The sequence below is a fragment of the Puma concolor genome, chromosome C2 (assembly GCF_028749965.1).
Source record: "Puma concolor isolate L17-30 chromosome C2, mPumCon1.1.hap2, whole genome shotgun sequence".
NCBI classification, from domain to species: Eukaryota; Metazoa; Chordata; class Mammalia; order Carnivora; family Felidae; genus Puma; species Puma concolor.
The window spans coordinates 44,004,608-44,025,015 of NC_141675.1; the positions used below are offsets into that span (position 1 = coordinate 44,004,608).

At 34.1% G+C, this 20,408-nt stretch overlaps 1 protein-coding gene across 6 annotated transcripts in view; it reads right to left on the minus strand.

The window, feature by feature from the left end:
* Positions 1–20,408, minus strand: part of HLTF (helicase like transcription factor) — a 52,020-nt gene that overhangs the window by 13,658 nt on the left and 17,954 nt on the right. For 4 of the 6 annotated variants that reach the window (XM_086674498.1, XM_086674495.1, XM_086674496.1 and 1 more), the window contains exons 9-18: positions 18,453–18,525; positions 17,039–17,129; positions 15,432–15,511; positions 15,305–15,346; positions 14,159–14,248; positions 11,182–11,279; positions 7,031–7,174; positions 5,771–5,909; positions 4,987–5,122; positions 3,329–3,508 (exon numbers count right to left, since the gene is read on the minus strand). In XM_086674498.1, coding sequence (XP_086530624.1) covers positions 3,329–3,508; positions 4,987–5,122; positions 5,771–5,909; positions 7,031–7,174; positions 11,182–11,279; positions 14,159–14,248; positions 15,305–15,346; positions 15,432–15,511; positions 17,039–17,129; positions 18,453–18,525 — 1,073 coding nt within the window. The remainder of the gene's footprint in view (positions 1–3,328; positions 3,509–4,986; positions 5,123–5,770; positions 5,910–7,030; positions 7,175–11,181; positions 11,280–14,158; positions 14,249–15,304; positions 15,347–15,431; positions 15,512–17,038; positions 17,130–18,452; positions 18,526–20,408) is intronic. The other 2 variants (XM_086674499.1, XM_086674497.1) reach the window with 1 other exon arrangement.

The window sequence follows — 20,408 nt, forward strand, 5'->3', positions numbered from 1 at the left end:
TATAAGACAGTTGTATTAAAAAAGTTAATACATGGAAAACACTCAGAATAGGTCTGGACTATGGTTAAGTCATATATCTATCCATCTATCTATCTGCTGTTATTATTAGTAATAGTATTATGTCAACAAATAATTCTAAATAGTCAACAGTACAAAGAAGAGGCAATATAATATAAAGGTTAAATTCACAAGCTCTAGAACCAAAATGCCTGAATCTAAACACCAGTTCTGTCATTCACTAGCTGTGTGACCTAGTACAAGTTACTGTGCCTCAGACTCTATCTAGAAAACGTGGGTAATCATTGTATTGACTTGGTAAGATTGTTGTGAATTAAAACATATAAGCACTTGAATGCATAACATCTAGTAAGTGCTCAATAAATGTTACTAAATGTATTACATAGTAAAAAAATACTTTTAGGGGCGCCTGGGTGGCTCAGTCAGTTAAGCATCCAACTTTGGCTCAGGTTATGATCTTGCGGTTCTTGAGTTCGAGCCCCACGTCGAGCTCTCTGCTGACAGCTCAGAACCTGGAGCCTGCTTTGGATTCTGCCCCTCCCCTGCTCATTCTCTCTCAGAAATAAACAAACATTTAAAAAAGAAAAAGAAAACTTTTAAAACAATCTATTTCTTTTCTGTGGTTTCAATAGTTAACTCTTCTCTACCTTTTCAAATAGAATAACCTTTACAACCAGTCTATTCCTTGGCATGGTCACTTACTACACTAATAGTCAGCATTTCAGTTTAACGATCTCTTTTGAGTCCCAGATAAGAGTAGAAGCCTCCACCACTCCTCTTCCACCAGCCACTCCTGTCTTCCTTGTTAGATCTCTTCTCATCCAGTCTCATGCTTTAATTACCATCTACACACAGGTGACTTTCAAATTTACATTAAGAACTTTCCCATGAACACTAATTTCCTATATATGAGACATCTCCACTTAGAAGTTTCACAGGCATCAGTCAATGGGTCCAAAACTGAACTTCCGATCTTTCCTGAAAAAACTCTGCTCCTCCCACAGACCTATTTCTGCAAATGGTAATTTCAACTTTCTAGTCACATTCATGTGAAAAAGCTCAGTGTTATCTTTGACTCCTGTCTCCCTCCCCATCAGCAAGTTCTGTTGGCTCTGCCTTCAAACTATGACAGAATCCAACCATTTTTCACCCCCTTCATCACCACTCTACTGTAGTGAAAACCACCATGATCTCTTACTTTGACTACTGCCACTCTTCTCCCTATCTATGCCCGTACTCCTAGAATCTAAATCTTAACACAGCAGTCAGTGATCCTTTTAAAATATAAAATAAAAGTAAGATTATATCACTCTCCTGGCTCAAAACCCTTCAAAGTTTTCTAAACTAAAGAAAGTAAGAGCCAAAGTCCTTGAAATATGCAGTAATGCCTTACAAAACCACCATGTAGTCCCCACTCCAATCTCTCTCTGACATCATTGCTATTCCATCTAGCTCATATCATCCAGCCACACTTGCCTCTAAGCTCACCAAACATGCTTTGGTGAGCTCTTGCTTAGAAAGAAAAGCTCTTGCTTTCTAAGCTCACCAAACATGCTCCCAACTCAGGGCCTTTATACTTGCTGTTCCCTCTGAAATGTCCCCAATTCCAGTCTCTTTTAGACCTATTCCCACATATCACCTCAGTAAGGTCTTCACTGAATAACCTATTAGCTTCAACACTTCCTATCCCCTTTTTCTGCTTTAGTTTTTTTCCATAAAATTTAATTTTTTTTAATTGTCTGTTTCCTGCCATTAAAATATAAACTTATTGAGGGTAAAGACTTTTGTCTATTTTATTATGTTGTATCTCAAAATGTATTACACTTAATAAATTCTGGTTGAAAGAATGAGTATGAAGGAAATTTCAATCACCACTGCAAAATTCTGAAATCTGAAATCACTTACTTAGAACAATCTTTTTCAAACTAATTCCTGTTAAACCTGCTTCGTATTTCAATGAAGTTCTCGTACCTTGAAGATTCGCCTATTTTCTCAGCCCTCTTTTGCCTTTACTTGTCTCCTACTCATTCTGGTTCCATAAGCACTACCATCAAACATGTTCTTGCTTGGACTAGAATTTCTCACCTTCTACCAATCCCCAATCCCTTTATAATCTACGTCATCAGCTCCTATTCCCCAGATTTCACATGTTGTTGGAAAGTCCCAGATTTCACGTGTTGTTGGAAAGTCTACATATATTCAATACTACATGAAGCCTGTATCCCACTCTAAGAACTTTAACAACTTTTTATAATGGCTGCAAATCCAGCTATCTTCAACTTCCCACCACCTTTCTCTGTAGATACCCTTTGTCTCATATTTCACTGACTGTACTCTTTACCCCCCGCTAGGCTTCATTTTTATCCACCAATCTGCTTTATTCTCTTTTCTATGTGTAGTCTCTTCTATGCTTTCTTTTCTCAAGGCAGATTTTTCAAATCAAATGCAAAACATTGACAGAGCAACCAACCAGCAATCCTATGTACCAGTCTCACTTTCTTCTTCCGTTTACAAACTTCATGAAAGTGGTCTACCCCTACCTACAGCTGCTACTTCTTTGCAATTCCCTTACACCTACAATTTGGTACACACCTCACTATTCTGGTGAACCTATGTTAAGATTTTACACCAATAACTCCTGAATCACCATTTATTTTTTTTTATTTTTTTTTTTTAAATTTTTTTTTCAACGTTTTATTTATTTTTGGGACAGAGAGAGACAGAGCATGAACGGGGGAGGGGCGGAGAGAGAGGGAGACACAGAATCCGAAGCAGGCTCCAGGCTCTGAGCCGTCAGCCCAGAGCCCGACGCGGGGCTCGAACTCACGGACCGCGAGATCGTGACCTGAGCTGAAGTCGGACGCTCAACCGACTGAGCCACCCAGGCGCCCCTATTTTCCTACTTCTTAAATGTGCACATTCCCCAAAGTTTTGGTCCTTAAATAGGTTTTTTATCTCTGTCTCTCTCTCTCTCTCTCTCTCTCTATATATATATATATATACTTCCCTCAATGTTTTTATCTACTCCCATGATAGAGAGCCAGGAATAGAACCAACAAGGTCTTCTAACTAGCCATTCCTAATTCATCATTTCATTTTTTTTCTAACTTAAGGAATTACTTACCTGGTAAGTTGTAACACAATTTCATTTACTTCAACTACAAATTCATGAAAAACAATTTAAATAAAGAAGCATATTATCTTTCAGTATACTTCAGACTTTACTGCTGACATTTCTAAAAAATACTATTCAGTTAAATAGGAAAGAAAATAAAAATTATTTTCTAAAATGGCTTTCTTTTTTCCATACCTTCCAATAGTAGCTCTGCCTTCATTTTTTACAGACTGATAAATTTTTCTCTCTTCATCTGAAAGTGTAATGTGCTGAATAAATACTTTACGTTCTGGTAACTCCAAAACAGGTTTTCCTTTAATTTTGCTGGTCTTTGTTCTTCTAAGAGTAATATTTTTAATTAGGGATTGTAAACGCCTAGTCAAAATAAAACAAATAATTACATAACTTTTCTGTGTAAGTTGACTTAACAACAACAAAAAAAGTATTTTAATATATTACTGTTTTATAACCTAGTAAGTTTTTAAAAAATCCCTTATTTGGAGTTTTATCCAATATGATATCATAAGAAATATATTCTACAAATATAAAACTGTAGCAACGATGCACTGATTGCCCTCAACTCAATACTTGTCACAGTCTAATCTTCTATCTTGCTTTTATTTTTCTTAACTTCTCCCCATTTTTGTTCTAATCACTAACCTTTTTACTTATTTCTGTTAACTACATCACTCAATATTCAACACTCAAATTCTTAAGTACCTACACTAATTGCAAGGCATTATACTAAATTTCATAAACTCCGAATGGGAAAACATCTTACTTTCAAAAATATTTTTTCAGTAATATGAAAATCACAGTACAAAATAAGTAATTTTTAGAAAGTAAAAAATTTAAAAAAATTTAAAATTGCCAAAAAAATTAAAACACAATGTGACAATTCAGAAGAAGGGAGAAATGCCTTCTAGGTTCTACAACCTTTATGCTCCCTTCTCATTATAAGAAAAAAAGGAGGCACATCAATTCTTTAAGGGAAAGTTTTTCCTAACACTGAAATATAAATAAAATTTCTTAAATTATAATTTACATAGTTGGTTCTGAAAAGCAAGCAGACAGTACTGCAAACTAGGTTGGTGGCTTCTGAACTTTTTCCCTATAACCACAGTAAGAAACACATACCATCCAGCAAACATTATTATATAAACACACATACACATATAACAGAAACATCTCACAAAAACAATACTATGTGTGATATGCTCTATTTTCTTAAACCTTCTATTCTACTTCACTTTGTTTTATAAGGCTAGCTGCCATCTTTATAATGATTTCACAACCTGCTAATGGATCCCAAACTCTGAAAACCACTGCTCTAGCCAAAAACCTTAAACCACATTATTAGCGGAGTACCCTGTGAAATGGCTATCACCAAGTTGAATTTTATTTATGTCTCCATGAGAAATCGCTTTCTCTCTTGTTGATGCGAGTGTATATCCTACCATTCGATTACCACTATATAAAGTTACACAAGATAAGTTATGAAAATTTAGTGCATACTGGATGTTCAGAGCATATAGTTTTTCCTGCCACTGTTTAACCAATTAATGGTGGTTTCAGGGGTAACAGCAACACACAAAGACCATAAAGTTCTGCCTTTCCTTTTAGTTAGACTAATATCAAAGAAAGGAAAAGCTTGTGTTTTAGTGGTAGTTAGAAATCTTTGTCTTCCCAGCCAACAATCATTAGGTTCTGAGAGCCAAAGGCATGAAGCTATAAATGCTTTTGGGAGAAGAAAGCCAACAGTGAAGTTAAAATAGTATTCAAAGTGGCAATTGGTTCAAGCTGCTTATAGTTATTTGTTGCTAATATTAATCCGTTTTCATGAAATTACTTACCTAAGTCCCCCTTCATCTCCCATTGTGACAGGACGCTGTATTGTTCTATGCCACCATTCTCTATCAAGAAATGGCTTAAGTTTTAAAAAGGAAAGAAGAGACCACAAATCCTTCAAAGAATTCTGAATCGGAGTACCTAAAAATAACAGAAAACTGTTGTAACTCCACAACCAGAATATCCATTCAGAATATCCATCTGACCCAATCAGAGAAAACAACAGTTGAAAATAGGCATTCTGTACTAGGCACACCCGCTATCAAGCTGTAACTATAATCCTTTGTTAAATACATACACAATCTCAAAATACAGTTTTGCTCTAATTTTTAACTCTTACTTGCCATACTAATAAAGAAAAAAACCACAGCCCAGTGAATTCAACTTTCTCCTTATCCAAGAACATGTATTTATTTGATTTTAAACCAGCAGTACTAACAAGAAGGAAAAAATGACTTTGAGTTTATATCCTCTTCCCCATTTTCTAGTACAGGCGTCACAAGTAGCAAACAAGCTTGGCTTCAAGATGAGAAATAGGGAAATCAAGATTCTGATTGAGAATTAAAGTGTCTAATCAATCTCCAAGGTTCAAAAAGAAATCTAGTGATTGTTCCATTATATTATTCAATGTTGCCATAGCATGGGGAACTGTGAAGAACAAGTCAAAATATTTTATTAAATGACCTCAATGATTAATTACAGAACAAACTTTTTATATTCACATAAAACTTACAAGTTACCTAACTCAATGATACATATTTGAGAATCTTTTAAATATAACCTTTTTACCTGTTAATACCCATCTTCTCTCTGCTTCTAAATCAAGTACAGCTTTTGTCTGCTGAGCATTTGGATTTCTTATCGCATGTCCTTCATCCAGGATCACTCTTAGCCACCTTATGCTATGTAATGGACTATCACCTTTAGTCTGAAATAAATGTTTCATGTGAATTAAAAACACAGGGAAGTAAAACAGTACTTCACGTAATTTGGTAAATACACATTGCTACTATTTTTTAGTATCAACGCTTACTATGTGGTAGATACTGCTTTAAGCAGTACACACGTTAAGTTACTGAATGCTCGGGGTGCCTGGGTGGCTCAGTTGGTTAAGTGTCTAACTTCAGTGCAGGTCATGATCTCACCACTCTTGAGTTTGAGCCCAGTGTCGGGCTCTGTGCTGACCGCTCAGAGCCTGGAGTCTGCTTCCAATTCTGTGTCCCCTCTCTCTGCCCCTCTACTCACACTCTGTCTCTTTCTCTCAAAAAATAAACATTAAAAACAATTTTTTTAATTGCTGAATGCTCAAAAGCTTACAAAATATTATAGTTACTCCTATTTTACAGATGAGAAAACTGAAGCACCAAGGTGTGAAGTACGTATGTTACTCAAAGTACTACAGCTAGGAAATAGCAGAGCTAGCATTCAAACCTAGGTAGTCTAGCTCTCTACTGCGACTTTGGTTCAATACACTGAGCTAATTTCACCTCAGATTAAAACTGTAATGATAGAAAAATTTTCAGTAGTAAGAATTATTGAATTTAACATAATTAGTTTCTTTTATGTAATAGTTAACGTTCTTATCAGAAGACCAAAATTTTGACAATAAGGTATTTTGAAAAACATTTTAACGACTGGAATAGGCAAACAAACAAAAATTAAACTTTTAAATGAATCAGGAAACTCATAAATTTCAGCTATTAAAAAAAGTTTATTTTTAAACTGAGATAATTAAATCATTGTGATAGAAAATAATATTCTAGAATACAAGAAAAAATAGAATTCACTTACAAACTGCTATCTAAACTTAGTTACAATTCCAATGTAAAACTGTAGCTTTAAGTGTTCTAAATGGAAAATATTCATAATTAGCTGAAGAAAGCTGAACTTTTTTTTGCAGAGTATTAAGAAACAATCTCCTATTTACTTCCTACATATTCTTAAGTATTTAGAAAAAAAGAGCACAAAGTCTGAATTTTAGAACACTTTAGAAACCTGAAGTGTATTTCTCAAATTCAACTTCTGAAATAGGAGTCTCAGCATACTTACTCCATAGTCATGAGTTAAAATGTTGTATGTAGTCAAAACAATATCTTGTTTTGAAAGCAAGGCTGGGTCTCTTATACGGTCAGGACCATAATAAACATAAAAATTCAAGTGCACATCTGATTTTATATGTTGTCCAAATTGATCCTAGAAGAAAATTAGAAATATTTTAAATAGTAAGCAGATTAGTGTCGGGAATAATATAAAAAAGTATTGTACTGGCAGTAGTATCACAAATCAAACTATTAAAATTGCATAAAATCAAGTTTCCTGCTATCTAAACTAAAATAACAACCATGAAAATAACAATACTAATTATTATTGTATTGTCAGGAAAACTGACATATACGCCATAATAATACACTATATAAATTGTGCCTGGCCCTACCAATGAGCAGCCACTTCATTTTTAGAAGGAAAAACAACCAAATGTCTTTTAAACAGTAATCAATTTTTTAAAAATTTAGTATTAACAGAAAGGCTCTACTGCTCCCAAGAAGTAAACTTGATAATATCAAAATTAAACAGCAAAAGAACAACCAATATTTTCAAGAATACAGGCAGAGTTTCAAGCTCAGTATCTACTTTTATTCATTTATCACAGGCCTACTATTGGTCAGATTATCAACCAGAAGGGTGGTATAGCTAAAAAGAAAAATAAGACCTAGTCCCTGCGCTCTCTGAGGACATAATCAATTTAAAGCACTTGACTTTTTTTTAAATCACGAAAACAATAGGTCTGAGAGACTGAGCAGGAAAAAAAAAATCATGATTAGATTGGGGAAAAAAAGGACACCAGAGAAACAAAGCTCTCACTCTTAGGTGGGAGATGATAAACCCCTAAACCAGAATGTCAGAAGTAAGAAGAGAATAAAAAGGACAGGTATGAAAGAAAGATACCAAAAAAAAGAGACTGATGGGACTTGAGGACTCATAAATATGGGATATGAAAAAAAAACAAAAAACAAAAAAAGTCCTTAATACTTAAAGTGAGTGCCTAGAACTGTGTGATAAAGATATAAGTTTAAAAAAAGAAGGGGAAGTAGGTATAAGAATGAGAAAAAAATAGTATTACTATTTAGACATTTAAAATTTTTGGCCACTACAGAATGTCTGACTAGAGATGTATACTACAAATATTTAAATATTGGCCTGTAATACAATGTAGAGATGGACTTTATAAAGTTATCAGCAGACAGTACATGAAGCTTAGGAATAAGATATTCTAAGAACATGTATAATGAGAAAAGAAGGTTAGGGGAAGAGCCTACAAAATGATAGTATTTAAACAGTCGGCCTCTGTTTCTACTAGGACAGGATTTAAAATATTCCAGCAAAGAAAAAAACAAAGCAAATGTGGCAAACTTTTGAAATTCTTGAATCTTGTTTAAGTAAATGCAGATTTGCTTAAAAATTTTTCTAATATTTCAAAAAAGATACCGTGCTTGTTACGCAGGGGGGAAAGGCAGACTAAATAGAAACCATGGGAGAAAAGTAGTGGTCAGAAACCTGGGGGAGCAACAAAATTGGACAGGGTGGGGAGGGGAAAAGTATTAAAATTTCAAGAAGGAATACAAGGTAGATTTTTTTTAACTTGTAATTTATGTTCATTCCCTCTCTCTGAAAAAGGTTTAGGGGCACCTGGGTGGTTCAGTTGGTTAAGCATCTGACTCGATTTTGGCTCAGGTCATGCATGATCTTATGGTTTTGAGTTTGAGCCCCACATCAGGCTCTGTACTAACTGCACGGAGCCTACAGATGTCTTACAAAATAAAACATAACAAAATGCTGTAAAAAGAAAAATAAAGTCAGAGCAGAAGTAAAGAAAAAGGGAACTCAGCGGACACGGCAACAATGAGGTCACTGAAGGCCTTCACAGTTACTACAGAGGGTGAGAGCAAAAACCAGACTACTATGAGCTGAAGAGAGAATGATACCTGAAATAGTGAAGGAATAAATACTAAGAAAAGAGGATAAAACATGAAAGACTTAAGGTGAAAATGCAGAGAATTTTATTAAGAAAACCGGTGGAAAAGGAAAAGAGAAAGAATCCAATAGAAAACTGAATCAATGGGCTGCTTTGAAATGGAAAAAAAAAAAAACGTATTTGTGAAAGGACTAGAACTGAAATAGAAAACAATTAACTTTCCTGGAAAAAGAGAGTTATAGTATTGAGTTTCTAGTCACTGTGCTAAGTGCTGTATATGAATAAAATAGATACTATTTCATTTTCCATTGGGAGGAGAAGTAACTTGCCCAAGTATTCAGAATAAGTATGTGGTGGAAGTGTGATGGTCTCTTATAGCTTTAACTGTATTCCTTCCCAGATCTGAAGACAACAAAAGGATGATAAGGTAGTTCTAGCCTACTCATTAGGGTGCTAGGTCATTTACTTGGGGGTTAGGAAGAATTAGCTTATTGAGAGATTGCAAAATTTTAATCTCAGCCAGGATTCCATATATGCCCAACCAGCTCTCATTCTTTTAAAAATCAGTTTTCTCCATAATCTCAGTAGGCAAGACTTTGCCAAGGTTTCCTTTCTGAAGTTTATATTATAAAAATTTTGCTGTTTTCCAAATATTAAATTATAATGAAATACTGACCAGCCACTTTTAAAAAACATATCCTGAACCCAAGCTCTTAAAGACTCATAGTTCTGTTTATACTTCCTTAATACTTGTAAACCTCACCCTGAAACTGTCATTCTAGTACCTGTGTACTGTCCTTCCCACAATGAACTACATCTCAAAAAAAAGAGGATAGTTTTTTTGGAATTAAAAAAAGAGCAAGAGGGAACTAAACCTCACTCTGGTCTCAAGAGGAAAAATGACACACAAATCAGAAAAAGATGTTAATTTTAAAAATCTGTATCTGTATCTATATATATACACCAAAAACTTACAATAAAAAGAACCAAAGAAGGCAAGAGTACATAAAAGTCAAGAAGAAAATAAAGAGGCACAGAATTGACAATTAGACAATAACTACTAATCTTTTCCAAAGCAAGTTAGAGAACAAGTGGCAGAAGCCAGATTATAGGCTAAGAAGTAAAAGCACAAAGTGGAAATTAAACCCCAAAAGGTACAACAGAGAAGGAAAGGATAAGAGCAGCAACTTAAAGGTGAGAAATAATCAAGAGGAAGTAGTTAAAAATGAAAAAGATCTGAGTATGTGTCAAGAAAAAGCCACTGGGAAGAGACTAAATAACCAGGGAAAGAGAAAAATAACAGATAAAATGCAAAGGTGGAAAGAGATGGAATCCAATGCCTAGACTAAGATAATGGTCTTACAAAGAGTGGGACCTCTTCCACCTCTGAGATTAGAGGAGAAAAGGCCAGGAGAGATGCAAATAACCTTTGACATGGCAAGAAGAGAAGTTCACATCCAGTGGTCCTTATGTTCACAATGCTTCCTATAGTCATTATTTCATTATAACATGCAGCTTGAAGCTCAAACTGGAAAGGAAACACAACCAAGCTGTTCCTTATATATAACACAGAAAGAGGTTCTATTCTAATGTCACGTTCTAGAATAGAAATTCAATCTGGAAGAAAAAAAATTTTCTGGTAGTCGTAAAAGCATAGGCTCTAGAATTAGAATGTTGGAGATTATATCTTAGCTCCATCATTTATTAGCTGGATGATCTTAGGCAAGTTCCTGAATTTCTCTGTGTTTCAATTTGGTCACCAGGAAAATGAGAATAATAGTTGTGAGGACTAAACAAGAAAGTCTATGAGAAGAGCTTAGGGAATAACGGAGTACATATGAGTTCACTAAATGTTACAAGTTGTTATATAAACAAAAGATATTGCTAGTGTAGTTCTTAGAAAAGAGTTTTCAATAGTTCATAAACATAGTGGAATCTTAAAATTATATACTTTTCCTACCTTGGGGGACAGAAATGGCAGAGGAAGAACTATAAACCAAATCTTATGATAATAATTAATGAAGTTTCTTTTACTATAAATCTTCAAAAAAAAGAAGTACTTCAATTCAGCAAATAAAACCCCGAGTCACCTAACAAATTATTCTGACTCAGACATAGAATGCTGACCAAACATATTTCTCCTAATGAATGACTTTAACAAAATACTTTTCAAGATGAAAACTAAAATATAAATTATGTCACATTTTAAAAGGCTGTGAAGACTTACAATCCAGTTGCTTAACACAGAAAGTGGACAGATGATCAGTGTTGTTCTTGGTCTCTCTTCAACATCAGTTTTCTTTGAACTCTCTACTGCAGATGCTCCTGAAAGAGTGAATCAGTTGAAACAGTCTTCAGCTTTTTTTGCATATATATGAAGTCAAGATATGGCAATATGTGCTTCTATGAAAAGAGTAATTAGGAAGAATTAAAATGAAGCAGATAGACTTCTGTTTCCAGCCATGATGAAGTAACAGGAACTAGATTTTTACCTTGTCGATTTATTATTTTTTACCTTGTCACTTTAAATAACTACAAATCTAGACACTGATTACTTATGGGAGGTGGAGAACTATGATTGAGAGGGGGCACATGGAAAAAATCTGGAATATTTCCTGATAAGTATTTGTTACTCATAGTTATTAAGATAACATTTGTTCTATGCAGTTTTTGGAATCTGTGCTATAATGTGGTAACCAGACTCCAAGATGGCCCCTAATAATATCCACTTTCTGACTGTCACAACCTCACATGGTACCCTCCCACATTCTGTTAGGGATATGGCAAAAAGGGTGGTACATCGCTCCTGAGATTAAGTTTCCCCCCCACCGCCCCCACCCCCCTTCTCTGATCACTCCCTTTGGAAGAAGCCAGCTGCCATGCTGCAAGGATACTCAGGCACCCTATAAAAGGACACACTACAATTTTATTTTCCATTCCCTACTGGACAGTATTTATATTATTTCAACATTTTTCTAAAAAACACAATAAAAACTTTTTTTTTCAGGTATCCTTTTACATATCTAGGTGATTTATCTATCTTCATTATTTTTGCCCCAATTGCTCATACCATGGTAATTTATACTCCATAGTACCTGGGAGTTCCTGTTGCTGCACAACCTTGCCTATACTTGGCACTGTGAGATTTTTAAATGTTTGTAAATATAATGGGTGAAATAGTACCTCTCTGTTCCTTTAATTTGATTTCCTCAATGACTGAATCTGCCTATCTTTCCCCACATTTATTGGTTGTGTTTTCTTACTTTGGAATGTACATTTGTATTCTTAGTGGCTCTTCTCCTACTGGATTGTCTTTTTCCAATGGATTTGTAGAGGTTTCTTTACACATTCTAAATGCTAATCCTTTGTAAGTTACACTTACCAGAAATATCTTCTTCAGTCTTATTTTTTACCTCGTTTATGGTGCACTTTGATGCATGGAAATTTAAAATGTAGTAGAATTTCATCAATTTTTTCCTTATAATTTTTTGTGTCTTATTTTAGAAAACACTGTCTACCACAAGATATCACTTCTGTCTCCACTCACTGATTTTTGTTTCTATTCTGCTTTTCTTCCAGAAATATGCTTATTTTGTTTTTTGGGGTTTTTTCACAGCTACGATTTTTTACAGTTTCTCTCTTCTATTATTATGGCTGTGTGCCTGCAAGGAAAAAGAACTTTCTGTGTGTGAACTTAATTCTAACTGAATTCTATCTTAATTCTATCTCAACAGAAAATTCCACATTTCTTAAAATTTCTAAAATTAGGGTTGAGTATTCTACTTGAAATGCCTGTATTTTCCATCCCTTTTTTTTTAAGTTTATTTATTTTTGAGAGAGAGAGCGAGCTACGGAGGGAGGGAGGGAGGGAGGGAGGGAGGGAGCAAATGTGCACACAGGCACGGGAAGGGCAGAAGAGAGGGAGAGAGAGAAAATCCCAAGCAAGCTCCACGTTCAGTGTGGAGCCCAACAGGGGGCTTGATCCCATGACTGTGAGATCGTGACCTGAGCTGACTAAGTCATCCAGGCACCCCTATTTTCCATTCCTGTCTGATTCTTAGACCAACATCATTCTGTGATGCGTCAAATAACCTCTTTAACAGGTCCCTTTCATCATTCTTTACTATCCACCTTTATTTTATTCACAGTGCTTATTATTTAAAGTTCTGTGTTCAATTATTTATGTTTCCCCACCATTAGACATAAGCTATGAAACAGACTTTTATCTGGTATATCCCCAAAATGTAAAACAGAGGAGACTAAGGCACAGAAATAATAGTAACTCATCCCAGATCTCCTTAACCCTAGAGATCAATCTCTTTGCATCTCAAATATTTAGAGTCTTACAGTGTTTTCCTATGAATTGCAAAATATAAAATTATAATAAAGGTCACTAACATTCATAAGTGAAAAATTCTACTCATACTAAGAACTAAATATTACAATTTAAAGAATTCATATTAAATTAGGTTTTAAAGGGCCATCAAGGGGCACCTGGGTGGCTCAGTCAGTTAAGCATCCAAAACTCTTGATTTTGGCTCACATCATGATGTCACAGTTTGGTTCATGAGATCAAGCCCCACATAGGGCTCCTGACACAGCAAAGCCCACTTAGGATGCCACTGCTCCCTCTCTCTGCCCCTTCCCTGTACATGTGTGCTCTCTCAAAATAAATAAACACTAATATATATTTTAATGAAAAAAATAAATAGCCATCAATTGCTCTAGGACTTCAGTAGAAGAAAATATTTCTACTACTAAGATGAGTAAAGGATCTCTTTTCCATCATATTTCTGACCTAACTAAAATAAACAGAATTAACAAAAGAAAAGGTATTAGAAGGAAAACACATAAACATGCACTTCCAAGAACAACAGGATTCTGTACCTTTTTCTTTAAAAAAAATTTTCTTTTAATGTTTACTTTTGAGAGAGACAGAGTGTGAGTGGGGAAGGGGCAGAGAGAGAGAGAGGGAGACACAGAATCTGAAACAGGCTCCAGGCTCTGAGCTGTTAGCACAGAGCCCAATGTGGGGCTCGAAGTTGGGAATGGAGAGATCATGACCTAGACTGAAGTCAGATGTTTAACCGACTGGGCCACCCAGGCACCCCATTCTTTTCTTTACTTTTTAAACTTCTTGTACCATGTTAAAATTGTTTTGCAGTGAAAAAAACGAAAGCTAAAAAACCGTAAGATTTACTGACCTTTTTTCAACATTCTCCTTTTTGTTGCAGGGGTAGCTGAAATAAGTGCACATGCAAATTCTGCATCTTCTTTAACCTTAGAAGATCCTGCTGAAATAACCACAGAATCATTAAGATACTGGAAAACGAACTCTCCCCTGTGCTTATATCTCTATATCTTAAGAGCTTATACTACTAAATACAAACAAAATATCTGGTGACCTGACACTAAAAAGAATCATTCTAACTCAGAGAAGGAATATGTAGTCACTTATCATAAAGTGTTACTTCTCTTGAGAAGAGATGTGAAAGTAGGAGCAGCCATATGCAAAGTGAATCAGCTTCCAGGTGGAAGAATACTTTCAAGGAAACAGGTGTTTGACTTCTAATGATGAGGCTGCCAAATTTTCAGATCAGTTAGTGGTAACGAGTTATTTTCCAAATGCAATACACTTTCTCAACTAATTAGGAATATAATATGATCTGATTTACAAGAAAAGAAAAATAAAGAGTTATGTTTTAAAGTAACACATAAAAGTAACGATACTGGTTATTTTTACATCTGTATGACAATACGAACTAACAATTATTACCCAGAAGATGCTCCCACCCAACTTTTGTAATTATAACTTATATATATGCAAATAAGGTTTTATTGAAGTAATTTTATAAGTGGTAAAAATTACTGTGTTTAAAGTTAGTTTAAATATTTCTCTTAGATTTTAATTTGAAACTAATCTTTCAATTTACCTCATTCATTTACCACCCTTGATAAGTTCCATGGAATAGTTCAAATGTGAACAGGAGTCAAGTTTAAGATCTGTTACTAAAGAGGGGCGCCTGAGTGATTTAGTCAGTTAAGTATCTGATTTCAGCTCAGGTCATGATCTCACGGTTCGTGGGTTATGCCCCACATCGGACTCTGTGCTGACAGCTCAGAGACTGGAGCCTGTTTCACATTCTGTGTCTCCCTCTCTCTCTGCCCCTCCCCTGCTCGTGCTCTGTCTCTCTCTCTCTCTTAAAAATAAATAAACATTAGAAAAAAATAAGTTAAAAAAAAAAAGATCTGCTACTAAAGAATTCTAAGCTAGAGAGATACAAACCTATGGAGTTTTACTTTAATAATCTTTAAGAGTAGATTATGGATACTGAGATGTATATACATACCTTTTACTCTTTTAGTCTCAGACTGTGAATTTTTCAGTTTGCCTACAACAAAACCAAATATAAAAATAGTCACAGTAGGAAATCAGAATAAAGGACACATTATCAAATCAAATCCATTTCACATTACCTTTCATTTTCTGTGGCAATTCATTTGTTTCAATTTCTTCTGAATCACTGCTTTCAATATACTGGACAACAGTTTTTCTTCTAAAATAAAGTGTACACAAATTTTTTATCAAACCAAAATAAAATGAGATATGAAAACATAAGTTTTAATAAAAGCAGTATAATGCTTCCTATTGTTTTAATTCAAGGAACTTTGACAAATGAAAGTAAAATTTCCTAAAAAGCATTTTGCTTTCATAACCAGATACATTTATATACAAAATGCAGTACCACTATTATTAAATTTGAAAAAGAAAACCATTCTAAAATAATAATTTTAATATTGAATTTAATATTCAGTAATTCAAATGAAACACCTATATAAAACTAGAACTAAGAATAACTCTTATCAAAGAAAATAATTCCAATATAAAATGAGCAGCTAAGAGAAAAATATAATTCACAATGAAAAATTTTATGTATTTTGTGTAGAAAGTACATTACAGTGATTAAGTTGTTAAAAATAACGGCCTCTGGAGTCAGACTGCCTGTATTCAAATCCCATTCAGCTACTTATTTGCTATGTGACTTTACGCAAGTTACTTAATATTCATCTATGCTTTAATTTCCTCATTTGGAAAATACGAGCAAAAATACAATTCACTTCATAGGATAAAATGTGTTACTATATGCAAAGCCTCTAAAATAGTGCCTGTTGCACAGTAACATACATGTATAAATTATCATATGTATTGGTTATTAGTTTATCCCATGTCCTCTTTATTTTTATTTCTATGTCCTTTAATCTTATCTGGTCAACCTAATAGTGCTATTCTCAGGCTCATCATGGTCAGCTCAGAATTGTAAGATTTGAGATCCAGATGAGAAACTGAGGTGCCCTGGTTTTGTGCTCAGTTTAAGACAGGTAATAATGAAGAAAACAATTAAAATCCCCACTTTTGAGATCCTTATTGGACTAACAGAGACTCAGATTTGAAATCACATCTGCAGATATTAATGGTAGAAAATACAGTACAAATAAAAGTCATTTAGACCTATTTCAGAGGGTAAATGAAATTTATAAAGTTAACAGATTCAAGTTAACATCAGAGGAGCATTATGCGCTTTATTCAAATTCTCCCTCTAGTCTACATTAACACAATAGTCTCCATAAATAACTTCATCATATTTTATTTCTACTAAAGGTGAAGAGAGAAAGAACTGAGATGAACAGAGTGTTTCTACCAAGTCATCTAATAAATAGCTGTCAGTTTTTATCTCCTGAAAATAATAGGAAAACTCTTCCAAAGTCAACAAAAACAAAAAACTTGGAAGCTAGATCTTAGTTCCTATGTAAAAGAACAGGAAAGAAAGTGGTAGAAAGGTTAAGTGATTATTAGAAACTATCAATTCACTTCTTTTATAGATTAGTATTACTTTTCTTCACCTATAAAATAGGAACACCCAACCTGCCTAAGTAACAGTGATTTTGGTAGTTTCAAATAACAGAATGAATTTGAAAGAACTACATAACTGAGATATAATGGTCTTATCTCTCTCCTATATATAAGAAAATGGAGAAAGAGTTTAAACAAATATTACATACAATCAAACCATAACAAAATTTACCTTTTGGGGCGGGAGCTAGACAATTCTGACTTGGGATATTTATTCTTTCCCTTGACATCTGAAATACTGGGTTCTCCACTACATCTAGATCCTTTCATTTCAAAGAAAAGGACAAATATACAGAGTATTAGTAAACTGTCTTGACTGAGTATCCTTAAAACTTTGGTTTTCCAACTCAATAGTTCAACTTTCTTAGTATCTTCATTCCTCTTCTTTCAATCAGCCAGCTATTCTCTCTACTAGTTTTTAAGTATAGTATATTCTCACTAAAAAATACCTTCAATTTCTTGTACCCAGTCTTTCCCCTGTAGTCATCCAGCCAATTCCCAAACTGGCTGGCTGAATTTCCTGCTGTACACCAAGGCAGCTAAGAGCTGCTGGAAAAAAATGAACAATAAATAGGTGGCATTACAAGTTTACATTTTCAAATCTCACCTGCTGCCTGTGTCACTTAGCAACTCTTATGTATCACTCAGCCTCCCTACCCACTCACCACAGTGGTATATACTGGACCCTTTGCCTAGATTCTTCACTCCCTTGACTCCTAGATGATGACCTACTTCACCTTCAAAGAAAATTGAATACCATTTTCTATAATCCCAATTTTCCTACCTTTTTAAAATTCCCTCAAATATTTCCCACCAACCTTACTTTCTTTCCTTCTAACGTTAATTCACTTATCTATGCTCTTGTTCTCATTGCCCGCCCCCACCAAGAGGCCTAAAAATTATTCTCTCCATTTTATCCCACATCTCTTACCCACGGGTTTCTTTCATAATGCTCTCCCCGGCAAAAAAAAAAAAAAAAACCCTCAACTCTGCCTTCATTTCCAACGATTTTTGTTTCTCCTATTTCAAACTTAGCAAAATACATAATAGCATACAACTGTCATTTCCAATTCTTCACTTACTATTCTGTCTGAAAATATTTTCAGTTTTTCTGTTCTAACCAATCTTCAGAAATTAATTTTCCAAAGGCCATTAACAGCTACACCAGCTATTTAACTGCTAAATCCAGAGTTCTCTTTTCATTTATCCTCTAACTTCAGAATTTGGCTCTAACCTATCTTTCTATTCTTATCTGCTATTATTCATGCATATTACATTATTATTAACACAAACTACTCTGAGGTCCCAGAACAAAATAGGTTTTATGTTGTTCTTTTGTTTTTACTGCCCTTTCATGAATTTTTTTTCTCAACCAAAAATGTTCTTCCTTAGCTTCTCTGACTGGTATACAACCACCCAATTCCATCATGACCTCCTTGATGAGATTTTTCCTACCAGTTCTCCCGAGATTTTTAGAAAAAAATATCTAAAATCTTTGTATATTACAAAGCCAGAGCTTGAATTACATCATCAAACTGGAAAATTTTAAATCAAATATGGGGTCACGGTTCAAAAGTAAACTTTACCTTTGATTAGTCCATCTGCCTTTTCACTGGTATTTCCTCCAAGTTTCATAGTTTGATCGTTAACATTACACTCCTGGATGAAAAGGCATATTTCTTACAAAGCACTGCTGTCAGTTTTAAATAAACTTAAAAAGCATCCTATTTTATACTGCTTTGCTTTACATAATAAAGATTACTTATATTGCTATCCCATTCTGGGGCAATTGGGGGAGATGCATTAAGTGAAGAGGAAAAATAAACCAATTAAAATTTTTTTCACAGCTATCTCAAAAGTGAACACTAGTTGGTCTTTATCTGTTCAAAAGAAATACAAATAACAAAACTCAGTTATAAATGGCATATTCATTAATGTAAGAAACACTTGTGAAATGGAATTTACTTAAGAATTAAAAGGAATTCTCAGACTACAAACTTTCAAACCAAGAGTCCCTACTGAGTGAATAACTTATCTTTAATGAGGCCCTCATTGCCATCTTGTTCTCTGGAACTCCCAGGGGGTAGATGCAATAGTACAGATCCTAGAGTACTAGGATATTCTCTTCTGTCATATTCTATTGAGGATTTTCTTGCCAGCCCGGACTTTTTCTTTTACCCTTCATGTATATCCCTTTGGTTCAAAATGTATCAATGCAGACATATGTACAAAAACTTCTATAAAAGTACAATTTTATATCTCTTTGTAAAAATATTTTTAAATGATTCTAATGGGAAGGGTTCCTCCAATCTTTAATTCTTGACTTAATGATTCTGTAGGGAGGAATGACAAATGCCAATTGGTTTGAATTTAATTCTTCCCATTGAAAAAGAGAGGTGATGAAGTCATACTGAATGGAGATTAGAACTGGTGGTCAAGAGTAAAAAGTAATTTCTGCTGAGATTAGGGCTAATAATGGATAGTTTGATTTTAGTTTAAAAAAAATAAAATTTGAAACATCTTATAAAATCCCAGAGTTAAATTTTACTAAAAATGTAGTTGAAAAGATCCATCTCCTTCTAATGGTATGAGTCTAAATATGTTGAAAATCTAAAATAGATAGAAAAATATAACTAGAGGAATTATTTTAGATAAATAAGTTTTTGTCTTTTTTTTCAGAGCTCAGGGTATTTTTACTTTAACCAATGTCAAATATTTATTATTTAAGATTGCACAGCCATTAAATATTAAATACATGATACACTACAATCCAAAATTGTCATTTTTATTAGAGCAGTATTACACCATTGTTTTTTTTTCTTACAAGCTAGACAAATGGATTTTTTTTAAGTTTTTATTTAAAATCCAGTTAGTTCACATACAGTGCAATATTAGTTTCAGATGTAGATTTTAGTGATTCATCACTTATATACAACACCCAGTGCAAGAAACTGATGTTAAAAATGCTTCTCACCAAATGTTATACCTAGTCTTCTTCAATAATTAGTACAACCATTTATATTTAACAACATGGAAAAAAGAATCTAGAGATTCATCCACAAATACATGTGGATGTCCTTTACATTACTGTTTTATATTAAATGATAAAAAAAAAAATGTCCTTTACGTTACTGTTTTATATTAAATGATTTTGCTCAGTAAGTTTTTTCTTCTGAGAGTTCAAATGTAAACCTACGAAGTCCAACCTATTAAATCATACTACATTCCAATCTAATGGAACTTAAATCAGTGACATTTCACTCTGTAAGCCTGGAATATCTAAATTTATTTAAAACAGTGTAATTTTTGCTGCAATAAATTCTTAGCTGGAAATCATGTTTTTAGCCTCAATTGTAAGGAATGGGGCAAACTAAATATCCTAAAACCTTCCTACTTAAACACAATACCTTAAATGCATGGCTGATTCTGGGGCGGGGGGTGGTGGGGAGGAAAAGCCTTACTGATGATAATTTTTTAAGCTATTAATTGCTACCGAAGCTGTCAGTATAGTCTTAGGTGATGTTCTTCTGTTTTAATTACCA